The sequence below is a fragment of the Oryctolagus cuniculus genome, chromosome 1 (genome assembly GCF_964237555.1).
Source record: "Oryctolagus cuniculus chromosome 1, mOryCun1.1, whole genome shotgun sequence".
Classification (NCBI taxonomy): Eukaryota; Metazoa; Chordata; class Mammalia; order Lagomorpha; family Leporidae; genus Oryctolagus; species Oryctolagus cuniculus.
The window spans coordinates 114,825,738-114,846,372 of NC_091432.1; the positions used below are offsets into that span (position 1 = coordinate 114,825,738).

The 20,635-nt window shown below is 43.7% G+C and overlaps 2 protein-coding genes across 8 annotated transcripts in view; one reads left to right on the top strand and one right to left on the bottom strand.

Annotated features, from left to right (window-relative positions):
- The window catches only part of LOC138843476 (uncharacterized), a 287,086-nt gene extending 283,851 nt beyond the window's left edge, over nucleotides 1-3,235 (bottom strand). For 5 of the 7 annotated variants that reach the window (XR_011378215.1, XR_011378216.1, XM_070047382.1 and 2 more), the window contains exon 1: nucleotides 2,859-3,235. The gene's annotated coding sequence lies outside the window, so the exon portion shown is untranslated. The remainder of the gene's footprint in view (nucleotides 1-2,858) is intronic. The other 2 variants (XR_011378217.1, XM_070047383.1) reach the window with 1 other exon arrangement.
- Nucleotides 3,236-18,676: 15,441 nt separating this feature from the next.
- LOC138846137 (uncharacterized) overlaps nucleotides 18,677-20,635 on the top strand; it is a 49,988-nt gene continuing 48,029 nt past the window's right edge. The window contains exons 1-3 of the mRNA XM_070060904.1: nucleotides 18,677-18,886; nucleotides 19,539-19,625; nucleotides 19,940-19,998. Of these exons, the coding sequence (XP_069917005.1) occupies nucleotides 18,677-18,886; nucleotides 19,539-19,625; nucleotides 19,940-19,998 (356 nt within the window). The remainder of the gene's footprint in view (nucleotides 18,887-19,538; nucleotides 19,626-19,939; nucleotides 19,999-20,635) is intronic.

A 20,635-nucleotide genomic window follows, 5' to 3' on the forward strand; every position in this document is an offset into this window, starting at 1 on the left:
TGGTAAGTGTTTTACAATCTTCACAGCACCCTCATGGCATCCCCTTTATATACAGGAAAGAAAAGATATGTGGAGAAACCCAGCAAACCCCATCTGCTTAGTCACTGCTCTATGTGGCATGCACTTTGGGCATCCACACAAGGATTCAAATCCAGCTTCCCCATATGCCTCAATGCGACTGAGTGTGAAGCAGGTAACTTCTCCATAATGGGTTCAGCACAGTCCAAAGCCCCTCGTGCTCATGCTCTATACCTTCGTGAACTGTGCCACGTCCCTTGCATATTCTCTCTACCTCATCCACCCAGAGATTCAGAAAGACCTGGAATACCAAATCCTGAGTTGAACAACCTGAATTCCCATCTGTATGATCTCAGACAACAAGGCATTCGGTTTCACCACCAGACAAATGAAAATTTCAATGGGCCCAACATATTTTAATGAGCAATGTTGAAGAAAAGAGGGAATAGGGAAAGAGGTGAACATCCTCTGAAAAGTTCGAAGTATGTCTCAAGAGCCTAGATCCTAGCAGATTCAGTTTGAGCAAGTGTCACGCAAAGTAGCCGCCTTAGTCCAAAACCTCAAAGCCAATGGGGAAACTGAGTGTCTGACTCCAGATTATTTCTATTCTTGAGCAGCTAGAGCCTGGGATTAGAACTTGAGAGATGTACGTTGCCTGTTCTAGCTCAGCTATTGCTGTGGGCAAATCGTAGACTTCATGAAAATTAAAGATATAATACCTACCTTCCTCCCAGTCTACTGAGTAGAGTGTGGGCAGGATACAAAGCACTCAGAAAGTCTGAGACAAGAAAAACTCCAGGAAGGGAATCATATGCACTTTATAAAAATAGGATGGCAGGCTTTTTCTCTCCCATTCATTTTCCCTTGTCCACATCTAAATTTTATCCAGATGTGCACATGAAGAGACCTATCTTTGTGCATTACCCATTCCTTTGCCCCTTTGGCTTTCCTTTGTGCTTGAAAGGTTTCAGTGTTATTCTTCAAGACACAGGTCAGAAAGGGGAATGGGGTGGGGGGGAGGGTGCAGGAGTCGGTGGTAGAAGTGAGCCAGGGGGTCCAGAATGCACACTTCCTGTCTACACAGATCCAAGGTGATGGAAAGGTCCCAGTGCCATACAATCACCCTCAGCCACGCAAAGTCTTCCAAGAGGCAATGTCCCAAAGCTCAGGCTGCAAATGGCAAATGCACACAGACACACACACACACACACACACACTCTTCAATGCAGAACTCTGCACTTGTATCCCAGAAAAGGTTTGTTATTTCAATTACACCCATTGAGATGTGTGCCACATGTCAGGGAAGAAAGGAAAACACCAAAATGAGGCTGAATTGCTTTAGCTATCTCCTTAGGGATTGATCTATATCAAATCAACCACCATCTAGGCATGGGGAGAAGCTTTTACTTATGAAAAACAGAGGCAGGTGCAGGAGAGCAGCATTTGGGACCAAATCAAAGCCGTGAGAGCAGAAGGAAGTGAATTTAGATGCATCCACTTAGCTGCTCTGCCCGTATGTAAATCACAGGCTGGGGGGCAGATCAGAGCCCAGGCTGGATCCGCCTCTTCTTCCTCATCTCCCCTGAGGTCTCTCCCTGCTTTGCTCACTGCTTCAGCTGCCCAGTAAGAACAGATGGACGGAAGTTAAAAGAGCAAGTTTGGCTCATCAGCTAAGTGGAATTCCACACCCTGCCCCACCTCTCCCATCCCTGTCTGGGGCATAAAGATGGAGAATGAAGGGCAGGGGTGCTGCTGCATTGGATTCTGCAGGAAGCGCTGGTATTTTCTTTTACATCCCCTGAATAGCTGGCCAGTCTGCTTTACACATTGATAATATGGGATGCCTTCTATTCCAGCAAATATTTAATCCCTGACTGATCAATAATCCCTGCCTGGCTGTTCTTTTTTTTTTTTTTTTTTGAAAAGAAACAAATCCCCTTTTACTCTTAAAATTCTTGAATAAAATTAAACTGCTCTAGCCCAGAATGCACTGTTCCCTGACGAAGCCATGTGGTTTCATAACCTCTGTCCTCAAATCTTTTTAAAGGGGCCGCCTTTGCTAACTTGCTTTTTCTGAAATCCTAACACAACTCGAATGAGTTTCATGGATTATCGTCTGAGAGTGGAAGACAGCCCCTGAAAGTCTGATTTACTTTCTTTTTCATTAAAAAGTAAAAGTATTCATCTGAATCAAATCAGAAGGGTATAGTATGCAGTATTTTTGTTGCATTCTTTGGTTATATTCACAAGAGTCTTGATTGAAATTCTTCATTACAAACCTAGTACAAACCTGCTTTAAACATATATCTATTTCCTTCCAAAACTAATTCTTTTTCAAAACTCCATTGCCTCTCAGATTCCACAAAAGCCCTACTCTGTTCCTAAAGTTGAGTATTTTGAGTAATGCACATTAAATATAGAAAAAGACAACTTGCCTCTCTGTAAGGCACTCACAATACAGCCTCAAAGGCACCAAAAGTGCCCAACACAGCAGCAGCGAGAAGCAAACTCTTTCATCTTTGACAGCAACAAAAACAATAACTTTCCCCAGACCAAGCCAAGCCAAGAATTAATAAAACACAGAGCACATCCACATTCAGACTATTATAGCCACACCAGCTAACCACAATATTTGTTTGAAAAACACATAATTTGTGGTAAAGAGGGAGAAAAACCCACTCATACAAAAAGAGGTTCTTTCAAATGCAAATGAACCCAAAGGCATATTTTTCCCTGTGAGAAAAGCAGTCCCATATATGAAAAAACATAGATTTTGTGTGGGAAAAAAAATCGGTGTATACCCACCAGTTGAAAAGGCAATTAAATTTGCTGTAGATTACCTGAAGAGTTAAGAAAAGTTAACTCCTGGCTCCGTGCGTCTTTGAGGATTTTATTAGCATTTACTGACCTATGTAGTCTTCAGTTCTCAGGTAGCAAAGTTTCTTTCTTCTCCAGGGAAATGCTCATGTATGGGTATTGTATTACTGAACTGATCAGAAATAATATTCTTCCAGTCTTCTGGCAGAAATAAGAGAGAAAGAGAGAAAGAACAGAAAAGCAACGCAAAATGCAGTCTAATCGAGCAATCTTCCTGGTGGGAAAAAAATTAAAAAAAAACCAACAACAACAGTAAATCCAGTATTCTGGATCGAGTTCAAACATAGCTTGACAAGCTCCAGGAGAATTTGCACTGAGCATGCCTAGCCTGCACGGCGTGCATGAGCCACTCTTAATGAAGATTACTTCCTTCCTACTGGCTATTCCTGCTGAAGTCCACACCCACCCCCCTTTCAGAAGTCAGGAATTTCGCTGCAGCCAAAGTCCAGAGAACATGCTCACACACAGACAAGGCCCCATCGATCCACCAACTTTCACGTTGTGACCTGCAGGTCAGTTTGACAAATAGAACACAGGGCTGAGTTTTTTTCTGCCCCTGGTTATGTTCTCAGCTTTGTGCCTGTCCTGAACAGCGGTTCTCCTGGAAAACAGAAAAATAGGCAGCTTTCTTTCTAAAGAACATCATGTCCACAACACCGGTGTGACAGCCTTTCCCCACCAGACTTCCAAAGCCAGGGCAGGAGAAGAGTTATTTGCATATTAAACACAACCTTGTGATTTTGTTTTCATTTTGGGTAAAATGTTTCCTCCCCAGATTGTATCCTTTTTTTTGCTAACTTCTGCATCATCTCTCTCTAAAAGGCTGCATGTCCAAGCACACTCTGAAAATATGTTCCAAATGGTTAGAGAACATTGGGCTGATACACATTCAGGTCACACGAAAAAGGGGTTTTATTTCTCAAGCAATGCTTTCCCTTCTTCTAAACCCCAGTGTCATATTTAATGACAGGAGACCTGAAATTCTGGAAATTTAAAAATAGATTACTTTCCTAACAATCAGACAAGCCAAGATCCTTGCTTTCCGAAAGAGAGGTGGAGGAGGAGGAGGGGGAGAAGGCACAGGGCACGGCCTTAACTACACTGCAGAGTAACTGAAGGGCATTCTATTTCTTAAGAAATATTAAAAATAAAATATCTTCTCTTGTCCTGATATTTCTAGGGTGTCATTCATATGTATAACATTACAAATTTAAATAACATTAAGTATTCATTTCAATTGAAGTGTCTATTTGCTACTCTCTCTCTCTCTCTCTCTCTCTCACACACACACACACACACACATGCATATCCCAGTTTGTTTTGGAAAACAACCGATGTTACAGAGTATGCTGGGGGAATGGTAGTTCTCTAAGTGTGCAGGGCAATATGGTATGCCCAGCCTTGAACGCAAAGCCTACAGAGTTAGCATGGATTCCTTAGATCAGTAAAAGATGCTTCCATGTACCAGATAGGGAAATTCATCACCTCTCCTTGCTTGTAGCACTTCACACAGCCACCACTGATTCTCTGTGGTGTGTTTCCCTTATCTGAAGTCCTTGTAACATAAAATATTTCCTTGCCTGCTACTGAATAAATAAAATTTCCGCAGACATATTTTCCTTCCTGTGATTATGAGGTTGGTCGCGTTTAGGCAGGAGGGTTGTTGTTTGTTTTTCTGCTTTACCTAAGACTAACAACTGAGCCCTCTGCCCCAAGAGTAAGCCAAGCTTGCAGCAGTCAATGAAGACTGCCAAGAGAAATAGGGTTGGAAAGACAGAGTCACCCTCAAGGCCCCAAATACAGCAAGTTCAAAACAGGAAGGTCATGGGTTCTTTGGACCACAGAGATGGCCTAGAGAGCAGAGAAGGCTCGAACAGAGAGGGCTCTGACCTGTACCCAGCCTTAACTCCCTGCCTGCGGGGTGCATGTGTGTGTTGCTTTGTCTTCTTCCATAAGGCCACCATTCACCCCCTAGTTCAAAAAGTGCTGTCCACAGGAATAGAAGGGTCGCAGGAGAGTCATGTTTTCCCTCCTTGACTTTTTAAATCGCCCTACGCAAAGCTGAAGATGATCCTGACGGGTGACTTCACATTCATCCATTCAGTTAGCAAGCTCTCAGAGTCCCTTCTTTGACTCCCATCTACGGTCTGGAAACTGAGGACTACAATGGACAAAGTTCCTGCCCTTAGGGACCTTATATTTCAGCAAAAACATAAATAAAATAACCAGTACACAAATAAAGGTGAATGCATTTACACACAGTGATAAACGCCCAGAAAGACATAAAAGGAAAATGATGAGAAAGAGTGAGTCATGGGATCCAAGCCCTACGTGTCAGGAGCTTGGGAGCCCCAGGCAAGAAAATGGGAGGTACATTTGGGAAAATAGTTAATAACCAATTCAATACGTATTAAAGAGAAAACAGGTAGGCATTTGGCGCAGGGCTTAGACGTCACTTGGGACTCCCACAACCCATATTGGAGTCCCTGGGCTTGAGCTCTGGTTCTGCTTCTGGTCCAGATTTCTTCTGTGCACGTTAGGAGGCAGCAGATAGGGTTCGAATACTTGGATCCCTGCAACTCACACTGGAAGGAGTGTCGGGCTCCTGGCATTGGCCTGGCCTAGCCCTGGTTATTGTATTTGGGAAATAAACCAGTAGATGGAAGATTCTCTCTCTCTCCCTCCCTCTCTCTCTCTCTCTCTCCCCCCTTTCCTCTGCCTTTCAATAGCAAAATATTTTTTAAAAGAGGGAAAATATGGCTTAGGCCTTGAATGTAAAATTAAGGCATTTGGACTTAATGTAGTATGTAATGGGAAGCCATTCAGGGCTTTGGAAAAAATTAATATGACTAAAATTATTCTTCAAAAAAATTAAAATTTTAGTCAAATAGAGTAGACCCCTCTTATCTGCAGGGGAAGTATTACAAGAACCCTAGTCAGTGCCAAAACTGCAGATAGTACTGATCCTCGTGGAAGGAGTAACCAAAAGCTTCATGGAAAATGTGTATTATGAAAAAAAATCATGCATGGATTACAAAAGTTGTCTGAACCAAAATAACTTATCGTAACTCATCATAATATGCCTGTGCAGGAGCTAGTTTGGGGAACTAAGAAGAATAAGACATCAGTTTGAAAAGAGCCCCTGTTGGGGCCAGTGCTGTGGCACAGCAGGTTAATGCCCTAGCCTGAATCGCCGGCATCCCATATGGGCACCGGTTCTAGTCTCGGCTGTTCCTCTTCCAATCCAGCTCTCTGCTGTGGCCTGGGAAAGCAGTGGATGATGGCCCAAGTCCTTGGGCCTCTGCACCCATGTGGGAGACGTTGAAGAAGCTCCTGGCTCCTGGCTCCTGGCTTCGGATTAGCACAGCTCCAGCTATTGAGGCCAATTGGGGAGTGGAGCCAGGGGATGGAAGACCTCTCTATCTCTCTCTCTCTCTCTCTCTCTCTGCCTCTCCTTTTATCTCTGTGTAACTCTGATTTTCAAATAAATAAATAAATCTTAAAAAAAGAAAGAAAGGAAGAAAAGAGCCCCTGTCAGAACAACATGAATTTTACTAAAACTAAAGCAAAAAAAACACTAATACAACTAATAATAAAAAATATATAATAAATAATAATATAAAAGAATAATAAAATAATAAAACTAAAGCAAGCAAACATCAAATTTATGGTGATGTTCAGGTGGGAAAATGGTGAAATCATTGATAAGTTGCAAAAAGTTTATAGGGTAGGGCCAGGACATCAAAGCAAAAAAAAAAAAAAAAAAAAGACAAACCCAGTTTATCAATGCTTAACTCATTTTAAGAAGGGATGAGGCCGGCGCCGTGGCTCACTAGGCTAATCCTCCGCCTAGCGGCGCCGGCACACCGGGTTCTAGTCCCGGTCGGGGCGCTGGATTCTGTCCCGGTTGCCCCTCTTCCAGGCCAGCTCTCTGCTGTGGCCAGGGAGTGCAGTGGAGGATGGCCCAAGTGCTTGGGCCCTGCACCCCATGGGAGACCAGGAAAAGCACCTGGCTCCTGGCTCCTGCCTTCGGATCAGCGCGGTGCGCCGGCCCCAGCGCGCCGGCCGCAGCGGCCATTGGAGGGTGAACCAACGGCAAAGGAAGACCTTTCTCTCTGTCTCTCTCTCTCACTGTCCACTCTGCCTGTCAAAAAAAAAAAAAAAAAAAAAAAGAAGGGATGAGATAGTGTTGAAGATGAGCCTGCAGCAACAGACCATCATGTCCATTTGCCAGGAAAGAATTAAGCTTGTTATGCCCTAGTTAAAGAGGGCTGATGAATAATCTCAGAAACAATAGCAAAACCATAAACATCTCCATTGGTTCCACTTACACAAGTCAGTCTGAAAGAGTGAAGTAGAGCAAGGTTTTTGCTCACCAGTTGCCAAGAATGTTGCACAGAGATCAGCAGCAGATCAAAGAACAGCTGCCAATGGAAATTCTAGACCAGTGAGATCAAGATCCTGAAGCATTTCATCAGAGAACTGGAACAAGAGATGAAACAAAGCTTTACCAGTATGGTCCTGAAGACAAAGCACAATCAAAGCAATGGCTACCAAGGGTCAGAAGTGGTCCAGTCACAGCAAAAGACCAGTCGAGAGCAAAGGTGCTGGCAGCAGTGTTTTGGGAGGCTCAGGGCATTTGCTTGTTGACTTTCTGGAGGGTCAGTAAACAATTACATGTGCTTCTTATGAGAATCTTCTTAGAGAGTTACTCAAAGCTCTAGGAGCCAAAATTATGCTGATAAATAGTGTACATATTTTTCATTTTTTATCTTTTATTTCCATTTTCCATGAGCTTTCTCAAGTCTTCTGACATTTATTGTTTTCTCTTATACAAATCTACCTATGGTAATGTTGAACTTGGAAAGTAGGTGCCAGTAAGAAATTAATGATACTAACTACTAATAAAGTAAGTATTAAGGGACTGATAAAACAGGCCACTATTAAATAAAATCAGGGTTAGTTGCCCACAAGCACCCTGATACTACAACAACTTGGTAACAAAGACTATTTCTGAGTGACTAAGGGTAGACAGTGCATGGGATATGTTAGTCAAAGGGATTCATGGCACTTTTTAGGACAGATTGGGATGGCACAAAATTTCGTCATGCTGCACAGATCAATGTGCATTTTAAAATTTCTGAAGTGTTTCTTTCTGGAGCTCTCATTTCAAGATTTTTGGGCTCTGGTTGTCTGCAGACAACTGAAACCACAGAGAGAAAATGTGTGGATAGGGAGCACTATTGTATACTAGTGTGTAGGATGAGTTGGGAGTATAGAACAATGCAACAGGGATGCAGAGAGGGTAGCCATAGAAGGTATCCCTGAGGTACAATGACAGGCTTTGATGACTAACTGGATATCCAGATCACAAAGAGGAAATAGTTAAAGGAGGCTCCGCAGAAGGCGGCTCTAGAAGCTCTGAGAATGATGGTTCCTTGAGCAAAAGCCAGGAAATATGGGGAAATAAAATTGTGTCTGACACAGAGTAGCCTTGAATATTTGCTGGATGTGTGTTATTTTGTGTTTGAACACTAGGAGAATACTCATCGTGCACTACACTTTCAGTCAATAATTATGTTTTGTTGTTGGTAGGGACCTAATAACAACAAAACACCTGAGGGTTAAAGAAATTCAAAGATTGCGAGTTCATAATATAGACACGAGAGGTCCAAGTCCTTCTGTCTTTGTGGTCTACATCTTTAATGCACGTTGTTTGTCCTCAGGTTCACTTTACAGTCTTATGGATGCTGAAGTTCAAGCAGCAGTGAAAAGGAAGCTGGGAGCAAGCAAGGAAAAAAAAAAAAGCTTGCTGTAATGTTGCTCTCACAAATGAACTCTAACTCAGTAGCGTAAAACAACACAAATGCATTATATGTTTCTATAAGTGAGAAATCTGCCAGGGATCTCACTGAGGTAAAATCAAGGTGTCAGCAGAGTTGCATTTCCTTCTAGAAGCTCTGGGGAAGATTCTATTTCCTTCTGTCTTCCAGCTTCTAGAGGCCACCCTCAATCCTTGGATTGTGGCCTTTTTTTTTTTTTTTTTCAGGCAGAGTGGACAGTGAGAGAGAGAGACAGAGAGAAAGGTCTTCCTTTTGCCGTTGGTTCACCCTCCAATGGCCACCGCGGCTGGATTGTGGCCCCTTCTTTCATTTTTAAAGCCAACAAACAGTAGGTTGAGTATTTCTCACGCTGCATCATTTTTTTTTCTTTTTTGAAAGGCAGAGTTAGACATAGAGAGAGAAACAGAGAGAAAGGTCTTCCTTCCGTTGGTTCACCCCCAAAATGGCCACTACGGCCGGCACACCGCACAGATCCGAAGCCAGGAGCCAGGTGCTTCTTCCTGGTCTCCCATGTGGGTGCAGGGCCCAAGAACTTGGGCCATCCTCCACTGCCCTCCCTGGCTACAGCAGACTGGACTGGAAGAGGAGCAACTGGGACAGAATCTGGCACCCCAACCGGGACTAGAACCCAGGGTACTGGTGCCGCAGGCAGAGGATTAGCCAAGTGAGCTGTGGCACCAGCCCGCTGAATTTTTTTTTTTTTAATTTTTGACAGGCAGAGTGGACAGCGAGAGAGAGAGAGAGAGAGACAGAAAGAAAGGTCTTCCTTTTGCCGATGGTTCACTCTCCAATGGCCGCCGCGGCTGGCGCGCGGCGGCCAGCGCACCGCGCTGATCCGATGGCAGAAGCCAGGAGCCAGGTGCTTTCCCTGGTCTCCCATGGGGTGCAGGGCCCAAGCACTTGGGCCATCCTCCACTGCACTACCAGGCCACAGCAGAGAGCTGGCCTGGAAGAGGGGCAACTGGGACAGAATTCGGCGCCCCGACTGGGACTAGAACCTGGTGTGCCGGCGCCGCTAAGCAGAGGATTAGCCTATTGAGCCATAGCACCGGCCCCGCTGCATAATTTTAACCTCATCTTCTTCCTCCCTCTTTCACTTGGAGGGACCCTCACAATTACATTAGGCCCACCTAAATAATTATAATCTTTAAAGTCATCTGATTAGAACCTTAATTTCGTTGCACTCTTAATTCTCTTTTATCCTGTAAGGTAACTTATTCACAGGTTCCAGGGATTGGGACATGGACATCCTTGGGAACCACTATGCCACCTACCACACCTGTCTTAAGTTTTAATATTGACTTTTCAAATGCCTTATCCATGGTGGGCATTGTGGCAAAATGTATTGAGCCACTGCTGGGGATGCCTTCATCCCATATTGGAGGGCTGATTTGGGTCCCAATTGCTCTGCTTTTGATCAGCTTCCTGCTAATGCACCTGGGAAGGCAGCAGATGATGGTCCAAATTCTTGGGTCCTTGCCACCCACATGCAAGACCCATATGAGATTCTAGACTCCTGGCTTTGGCCTGGCCCAGCTCTGGTTGCTGCAAGCATTTGAGGAGTAAACCAGTTAATGGGAAATCAATCTTTCTCTTTCTCTCTCTGTCACTCTGCCTTTTGAATAAATAAGTAAATAAAATCTTTCAAAAAATCTTTATTCAATGTATTTGCCTTACATTTCAAAAATCATGCCTATTTGTAAAAAAAAAAAAAAAGTTAAGCACAATGCTGCATTTGACAATACAGGGGTCTATTCCTAAGGAAAGTTAAAAATAGGTACTGCATGGGTGACCAACAGTTTCTCCCATAAATACCTAGCACGTGAGGCTAGGACTAACTGTGCAGTATCATTTTAATTAGGTGGCTTCGTTCTAGGCTACTGTTGTCCATACTGCTGCAAGTTTGATCTTTTAAAATCATGTATGATTGATATTAATTAGTGCTTTAAAATATCAATTTTCTATCAATTTTCTGTGGAAGAAATGTCAAGTTTCTTATCCTGATCTTTAGAGCCTTTTCCTCGCCAGCCCAAAACTACCTTCAGGACCAGCTCCCACCACGTGCCCCTACACGTGTAACTGTGTGGTGCTGCTGACTCCAGCCAATCTGACTTCTCTCTAGCCCCTGATGCATGCAGCCCTTTCACAAATAAGTGTTATCACACTTTGATTCTATGATGCCCCCATCACTGTAATTTCTCAATTCCTAGACATGCTCTCATCTGGTGACCTGGCCTTCTACCCTACCTCTTCTATTCAGTCCCAAGACAATTCCTTGATCTCGTCATTGCCAACATCTATGACTTCTCCATAACCTTGAACATCTCTCTCACCAACCCTACATGGAATATTTTATTCTTTCCATTCACTTGCACTTGAACTACCCCAACAATCCTTGCCAAGGATCCCTGAAGACATCTCATACACAGTGACTGGCTCAGGAGGGTCACAGAAGCCAGTCCCCCTTCTGTTATTTGGGACGTTTCTAAAGGTCTGGGGCAGCTCTACTGCAATAGCATCACAGCTCACCTCCTTCCTGACCAACCCTTCCCTCCTTCTCTCACTCCTTCCCAGGCATCTCTCCTAAGGACAGTCCCTAAAACTTTGGGTGCAAGTCTCCATCTCTGAGCCTGATCCCAGGAATTTCACTCAGGCACCCTTGGTGCCATGAGCCTTTGGAACCATTCTCTAAGATGAATTTTGGAGCCAGATCACCCACCAGTCAGTTGGTAGCTAGGACCCTCTCCCCGGTGGTAACTGGAAATGGGTAGCTCCTGACAGGCTGATGCATACAATTATTATAATGTCCAACGGTAGTGAACTAGACAGGAGATACCAGGAGAATAAAATCCCATAGCAAAGATGACCTCTCAGGAACTTGAAAGACGCAGTCTATGAAGTTGGAAAACCGTGGTTAGGGGCCATTGATACATCAAGGACATACAATGAAAGGCTGCAGGTGATTAATCATCAATTAAAGGTTAAATGTTAAGGACAATAAGCCTCCTTAGCAGCATTTAAAGAGACTTTCACCCCTGCAGCTGGAGGATCAGAAAGCCAAGGATCAAGAACAGAATTCAATTATGTGTGTAGCAGAATTCGAGTGGAGTATGAATTCTCAGCCCCGAAAGGCTGCTATGCCAAGATTAGAACCTTGATGAGGAAAATCTGAAACTCTGATACTGGAATGGAGACATGTGTGTTTGATGTACTTGAAACCTAGAATTCCCAGATCTCCCTGGCCTCTCTGGACCTGCAATAGTGACTCAGTTATTTCTGTTAAAAGCTGGCATTTGGGGCAGGCATTTTGCACAACAGTTAAGATGCCACTTGGAACACCCCCATCCCATACTGGAGGGTCTCGGTTGGAGGCCCAGCTCCTCTCTCAATCTTAGCTTCCAGCTAATGAACACCACGGGAGATAGCGGGTGATGGCTGAAATACCTGGGTCTCTGCTATCCACGTGGGAGACCTGGCATTTGGCCTTGGCCAATCCTAGCTATTGTGGGCATTTGGGGAATGAAGCAGAGGATAGAAGATTTCTTTCTGTTCTCTCTCTCAACTGGTCTTATATTACACTCACAGTCACTAAATCCTGTGTGGGTCCTCAGCACTTCCAGAAATCATTATTTCCTTCTCTCGTCAGTTCTCTCTTCACTCTTCTGGACAGTTATTACAGGTTTTCCTTTTCAGCATCCCCACACTCCTTCCCTAACCTCACCTCCAGCTAGTCAACTTTACTTTCTCCTATAAAAAATGAAGAATTAGAAGAGAATTTTCAGACCCTTCAACTCTAAATATATCCACCAGCAAGAGGCAGAGTGAATTTATTCTGCATTCTCTCCTAGTATCATAAACGAGCTTTCTGGTCTCCCAGCACAGAAGTCCTCACCACACACTCAATCTCCACTCGCGTACTAGAAAACATTGCTCCACCAGGTCTTTTCTCATTTCTGTATCATCAACCTTTTCCTCTCCCTTAGATAAACTGCAACAAAATAGAATACATTAGTATTTCTCTAATATTAAATAAAAGTCCTTCCTTAATCCAGCTTTCTATCCAACTAATACTTTATTTTTTTCCCTCCTTCATAGCATGGCTTTTTGAAAGAGTTTTCCACTAGAACCATCTATAATATATGCCTTTTCATACTTTCTTTTGGAAAGAATATTCATTGAGACAGAATTCACACATCCACCCATTTAAAGTACACAATTCAAGGCTTGAACATTCAGACTTGTGTGACCTTTAGCACAATCTAAGTTTACAACAGAAGTGAGCTTATTGCCTGGATAAAACACTGGTTGTTAAGAATCCTGCACCTCAGATCAGAATGTCTGCATTCAACTCCTGCCAACTGCTCCTGACTCCAACCTCCTGCTAATGCAAACCCTAGCAGGCAGTCAAGTAATTGGGCTCCTACCACCCACATGGGAGACCTGGATTGAATTTTCAGCTTTTGGCTTTGGCCAAGGCCCAACTCTGGCCCAGCCCTAGTCATTGAGGGTATTTGGGGAGTAAGCCAGTAGAGGGGAGCTCTCTCTTGCTTTCTATCTCTCTCTCTCTCTCTCTCTCTCTTCTGCCCTCTCAAATAGATAAACGAATAAATATGTTTCAAAATCTTTACCACATTTTCATCATTCCCAAAAGAAACCTCTTCCCAGTTAACAGTTATTCCTATTTTTCTCCATCCCCTGTCCACCAGACCTAGATACCCACAGATCTATTTTCTGTCTCTACAGATCTGCTTATTCAGGATGTTTTCTGTAATCATATAATATGTGCTCTTTTGTGACTAGTTTGTTTCACTTAACGTAATTTTTCTCAAGATTCACCCAGTATTTTAGCATCTATCTGTGCTTTATCCATTTTAATTGTCAAATAATGTTCCATTGTAAAAATATACCATGATTGGGTCTAGCATTGTGATACAGCAGGGTCCTATTTTGGAGCACTGGTTCAAGTCCAGACTACTCCACATCTGATGCAGCTCCCTGCTAATGTGCCTGAGAAAGCAGTGTATTATGGTCCCCTGCCACCTACATGGGAGACCCAGATGGAATTCCAGGCCCCTAGTTTCTGCCAGGCTCAACCACAGCCATTGTAGCCATTAGGGAGTGAACCAATGAAGGGGAGAGAGAGAGAAAGAGAGAGTGAGAGAGAGAGAGAGAGGACATTTGATTTATAAATAAGTTTATGGGCATCTATTTTTTTTACTATTATGAATAATGCTATTATGGCCATTCACTTATAAGTTTTTGTGTGAATGTATGTTTTCATTTTTTTCTTTTAAAATTTATTTATTTTATTTGAAAGGCAGAGTTACAGAGAGAGAAAGACAGGGAAAGTCAGAGAGAGAGAGAGAGAGATATTCCATCTGCTCATTAACCCCCCAAAATGACCACAATAGCCGGAGTTGGGCCACACGAAAGCCAGGAGCCAAGAGCTTCTTCTGGGTCTCCCACATGAGCACAAGGGGCCCAAGCACTTGGGGCATTTTCTGCTGCTTTCCCAGGTGCACTAGCAGGGAGCTGGATTGGAAGTGGAGCAGCCAGGGAATCAAATCGGCACTGATATGGGATGCAGGTGCTGCAGCCAGTGGCTTAACCTGCTATGCCACAGTGCCAGCCCCAGTGTTTTTTTTATTTCTATTGAATATATACTAGTATTGGAATTGTTAGATCATATTATAACTCTACTTTAAATTTTTCGAGAAACTTCCAGATAGTATTCTAAGATGCTTACCTTTCTGTCATCAGTGCACAAGGCTTCCAATGTCTCCACGTCCCTACCAACGCATGTTATTATTCATTGTTTTTACTATGGCCACCGTGGGTGGGTAGGATGTAGCGGGTTATTGTGATTTTGATGTGTTTCCCTGATGGCTAGCTGCATTAGGCATCTGTCTTTTCATGCGCTTCCATTTTTTTTAAAGAATTTTATTTGTTTGTTTGATATGCAGAGTCATAGACAGTGAGAAGGAGAGACAGAGAGAGAGGTCTTCCATCTGCTGGTTCACTCCCCAGATGGCCACAATGGCCAGAGCTAGACCAGTCCAAAGATAGGAGTTTCTTCCGGTTCTCCCATGCAGGTACAGGAACCCAAATGCTTGGGCCATCTTCTACTGCCTTTCCAGGCCATAGCAGAGAGCTGGATTAGAATAGGAGCAGCTGGGATTAGAACTGGCACCCATATAGGATGCCAGCACTGCAGGCAGAGGATTAACCCACTGCACTACAGCACTGCCCACCCATTTGTTCTTAAACACTCTCCAATCACATATTTGCTTCCATCATTCCACTGAAATGGCTCTTTACAAGGTTACCAATGACTACACTGCTACATCCAAATGTCATTTCTTTATCTCCATAGGTTTTGGTGCAGGTGAAAATGCTCTCCTGGACCACCTTATGTTCTTGAACGCCACATCACCTTTCTTTCTGTCCTTCAACTTGTTTGTTCTCAAGTGAGATTTCCCCAAGGCTCAGTTCTAGGATTTCTTTTTTCTTACTCTCTGCATTCATTGCCTGCAAAATCTGATCCAGGAGCCACGTGACCTCTTCTAGGATCTTGACTTTGAGTGCCATTGATACCATGATGATGGATCAGGAGCATACTCTCAGCCTGAATCACTCCCCATCGATTCAAAATTGCTATTTGACATCACCATTTGGATGTCTAGGAGGCAAAATAAAACATGCCCTAAAATGAGCTCCAATTGTTTTTCTCCAAACTAGTTCTTTTCTTGATTTAAGACATCTTATTCAAGCTTAAAACCTTGGAGCCATACTTGACTCTTCCTTCCCTCACATCTCCAAATACCACAGATTTCTGTGGCTCTCACCATCCCCTTGCTACTCTTCTGGATCAAGCCAGTATCATTTGTCATCTAGGTTGTCCAACTAGCCTCCCGTTTCTGGTCCTCCTGTTTCTGTCCTGACTCCCGGAAGGCATTGCTCTACATAACAGCCAGAACGATCTGCTAAACTCCAGTCAGAATGCACCTCTCCTCTGCCCAGAACCGTCTTGTGGCTCTGCAGCCTGCCTAGGGTAAAAGCCAAGGTCTTTACTGTGACCCACAAGATTTTCCTTATCTTGCTGATCTCATGTCCCACTAGTCCCTACTTCTTTTTTTTCAATATTTATTTATTTATTTGAAAGAGTTACACAGAGAGAAGGAGAGGTGGGGGGGAGAGAGAGAGAGAGCAAGAGAGAGAGAGGTCTTCCATCTGTTGGCTCACTCCCCAGATGGCCGCAAAGGCCAGAGCTGCACCCACCCGAAGCCAGGAGCCAGGAGCTTCTTCTGGGTCTTCCACGTGGGTGCAGGGGTCCAAGAACTTGGGCCATCTTCCACTGCTTTCCCAGGCAATAGCAGAGAGTTGGATCGGAAGTTGAGCAGCCAGGACTCGAACCGGTGCCCATATGGGGTGCCGGCACTGCAGGCGGCACCTTTACCTGCCACACCACAGTGCCCACCCCATAGTCCATACTTCTTTAACCTCCTTGATGTATCTCAAAGACTCCACTACACAGAGTTTTGTTCTATGTCCTCTTCTCATAGCAGCCTTTTGGGGCCGGCACTGTAGTGCAGTGAATTAATCCTCCGCCTGCGTTGCTGGCATCCCATATGAGCGCCAGCTGCTCCACTTCTGATCCAGCTCTCTGCTATGGCCTGGGAAAGCAATTGAAGATGGCCCAAGTCCTTGGGCCCCTGCACCCACGTGGGAGACCCAGAAGCTCCTGGCTCCTTGCTTCGAATCGGCGCAGCTCCAGCCGTTGCAACCATTTGGGGAGTGAACCAAAGGAAGGAAGACCTCCCTCTCTCTGTCTCTCCCTCTCACTGTCTGTAAATTTACCTCTCAAGTAAATAAATAAAATGTTGTTTTTTAAATATCCCCTGGTATCCATATGATTAGTTCTCTTACTTCCCTTGTGTCTTTACTCAGAGGTGACCTTCTCAAGGAAGCTGTCCTGGTTGGTCACCCCATCTAAGATATCAGCCCCTTCCCAGGGACCTTTCATATTTCTCATGCCTGTTTTATTCTATCTCATCATCACTTACATATAAGGTAGTACATATTATAATAATTTACCTTATCTGTTTTTCTCCCTCCCTAACTAGAATGCAGAGTTTGTGATCAAAGGCTCTTGTCTTCCTGTTCACCAATACTGGCATACTTCAAGCAACTAGATAATCACTTCATGCGTAGTAAGTATCCAGTAAATATTAGTTGAAGAGCCCTTTGGCATTTTTTTACCTCCATGGAATGTTCTTCCTCCTATTCTTCACTTGCAAAATACATTCATACATTTGGACACAAATATTGCCTTCTCTCTGCAGCTCCCCAACTTTGCCAACTTCTCTTCCCTGTCAGAGTCAGTGGCTTTTTCCTCTTTGCTCCAAGAGCATATTGCATTTAGCCTCAGCCATTGTATTTAAACTATTGCTTTGTGACATTGGTATTTAATTTTCCCACAAGATAATGAGTTCTTGTGATGCAAAATCACTTCCTTATTATTATTTTATCATTGCTGGTGCCTACCCCATAGTAAAAAGTCAATACAAATGTTGCATAAATCACCAAATACACTCTTTTTGACGCTCCCTCCCTCTCCTTTTCATCACCCTTCACACTACCCAAAATGCCAGCTAACTCCTGCACTCCCAAATTACCCGTGACCACCCCCCCCATCTGACCAGACCTTATAGGAGATAGCTGTTCCCTGGTCCCAGATTCTCCCTCAACATTCTCCTACCCCCTATCCTAGTTAGATGGTTATTCCTTCAGAAATTTGCTAACTAAGATAATATGGCGGGGCTGGCACTGTGGTGTAGCAGGTAAAGCTGCCACCTGCAGTGCTGGCATCCCATATGGGTGCCAGTTTGAATCCTGGCTGCTCCACTTCTGATCCAGCTCTCTGCTATGGCCTGGGAAGGCAGTGGAAGATGGTCCAAGTCCTTGAGCCCCTGTACCCGCATGGGAGACCCAGAAGAAGCTCCAGACTCCTGGTTTCAGATAGGTGCAGCTTCAGTCGTTGCGGCTGTTTGGGGAGAAAACCAGTGGATGGAAGATAGCTCTCTCTCTCTCTGCCTCTCCCTCTCTCTCTCTGTGTAACTCACTTTCAAATAAATAAATAAATCTTTTTTTTTTTTAAAGATAGCATGGCAAACCAGTTACTGCCAAAATTCTACTAAAAGTTAATGGTTTGGCTAGTGGATACTATTTACATTTTTCAACCTAGGAAACTAAGCAACACAGAGAATAGGAGACCCAAATAGGCCTTTGGAAGGTATTGTTTGGTGATTGCCTGATTGCTGAGATTCAGAAGGTAAATTAATCTATTGGATTATTTCCTGAGAATAGATATAGGATTTCTTAAAAAGAGAATGTGAGGAGGGGTGGCACTGTGGTGCAGTAGGTTAATCCTCCTCCTGAGGTGTCAGTATCTGATATGGACACCAATCCTAGGCCCGGGTGCTCCACTTCTGATCCAGCTCTCTGCTATGGCATGGGAAAGCAATGGAAGATGGCCAAGTCCTTGGGCCCCTGCACCTGCGTGGGAGATCCAGAAGAAGCTCCTGTCTCCTGGCTTCAGATCGACCCAGCTCCAGCTGGTGCGGCCATTTGAGGAGTGAACCAGTGGATGGAAGACCTCTCTCTCTGTATCTCCCTCTTACTCTCTGTAACTCTATCTCTCAAATAAATACATAAAATCTTAAAAGAAAAAACAAACAGAGAGCAAATAGGGGAGAATGTCCTGGATATACAGGCTATCAAAGGGATGAGATAGAGACCTGTATGTCATCATCATCCAAGATAGCTCCCTCCTAATCATGCCACTTTGCCTTTACTAGTGTCAATTCCAGGGGGAACCATGACCCACAATCCAAATAATCTAGTACAGAAATGGCCCAGTGGAAAGAAGAGACAGCACAATGTGGATCATTCGGAAACATTTTGGAAACCAAAACACACTGTTCAGTCATCACCAAGGATTCACTGAGCCCAGCTTGGTGAAAGTATCTCCAAACATATATTTCATATTAAATGCCAGTTCTGTGGATGAATCAGGCAGCAGGGTCACAAAAATGAGTGAATTAAATTCTTGTTATGGAAGGAACTTAAAATCCTTGCTAAGAAATAAAGTAAGGGCTAGATGGTATACTAGTGATATAAATATTCTGCTCTAGTTAGGCAGCTGTTGTTGCGAGAGAAGTTGCATGTAGTAAGACTTGAGGAAATTCTGAATGATAGGTAGAAGTTTTCTTGGAAGTCAGGAAACATGGTAGAAGAACAGAATAGTGGGAAAAAGCACAGTGCAAGCAGTCTGGCTTAGAGAAACTACCAGTAATAAGACCAGGTTAAGATTTGAGATGACACGTGTAGGCAGATGAGATTCAGAGATGGGAAGAGATACAATTACAATGGATTGAACCCCAAGCTAAAAACTTTGGACTCTATCTCTTTAGACAATGATAAGCCATTTAACGGTTTTAGGTACCAATAGGTTCAGAATTGCACTTTTGAAATATGGCCCTGGATATAATATGGAGAGTATTACAAGGTGAGATTGCAAGATGAGGAAAACTCAACCAATTTATTGACAACTGCATTATCCAAATGGAGGTAGATAAGAGCTTGTATTAGGCAACAATAGTAAAGATGGATAAGGATGGACAGACACAAGATATATAGGACATAGTCAAAAAGATTCATGACCAATTGGCTATGATAGCAAGCAAATGTTGAAAGCACAGTCAATCATTTTGACTGATCTAGTTGATTTTCTGGTAATAGAGGAAGCTTTTGTGGGATGGTTATGAACTTGTCCAGGGGCATATTGAGTTTGATGTTCTTGAAGGGATCAAGGTGGATGCTTTGAAGGTAACTAGGACATGGACAGTTATTCAGGAAGTAGACCTAACTGAATGGTGTCAACCTCTAGATCACATCAAAACATAGTGTTAGGAGTAGACCATGAAGATAAGGGAGGATATTAAGAGACAGTTAGATGCTGCATCCCCAACTTTGAAGACCCATTGGGAAATCAACCCAAGCAAGAAAAAAGACTGTCTGGGAACAGAAGAGGAGATCACAGAGTACCCACGAAAAGAAGGGAAATGTCAATGAAGGGGTGTCAAACAGAGATGAATAACGAGTTTTGTTAAATGAAAATAGTCATGTGTTTACCAATATAGAAACCATGTAACCTTGGTGTGAACACTTTTGGTGATGTGATGGAAACTAAGAGAGGGAGGTGAGGCACCCAGGAAACATGAAGGCAGCACCCAGCCTCTCACCTGCGAAAGAGCAGGATTGGACCCTGAGAGTTGATGTAGCCATAAACTTTTCAGCCTAGGCACCCCACTTCCTCGCCCTACCCTGTCCATGCTGAGTAGTAAATACCAGCAAAGCAGGGTCAGCAAGTGTACTTTGACTGCACTGACTCAAGATTTCTGCTCCTTCTCTTGTAAATCATTCAGAAAGGGGTAAACTGAAGCCACTGTGTTGTGTCTTACATGGCCATGTTTGACTGCCCAGACATAGACATGTGATCCAAGGACCCAAACCCTCTGCAAGATCAATCTTGCATCAGTCTTGTTTCCCCTGGCCTGAATCTTTGAGCAGTGTATTCATTGGCAACAGTAGAAAAATTGAAGAAAGCTTACCTTTTAGAGGCTAGAAGAGCCATGATAAGCCCCACATAGAGCAAAGTTTGGGGAAGACTGGGTTCTAGGTAAGTTAATGAGAAAGAAAATTGCTTGATTGGAAGAAAAGGAATCTTCTAATAAAGAGCAGTGAAACCCTTCAGGAAGCCTAAGGAATCTCTAATCTCCACAACCTCCTGAGCTCCCTCGAGCCCTGTGTCTCGTGTGCAAACACTTTTGTGTTAG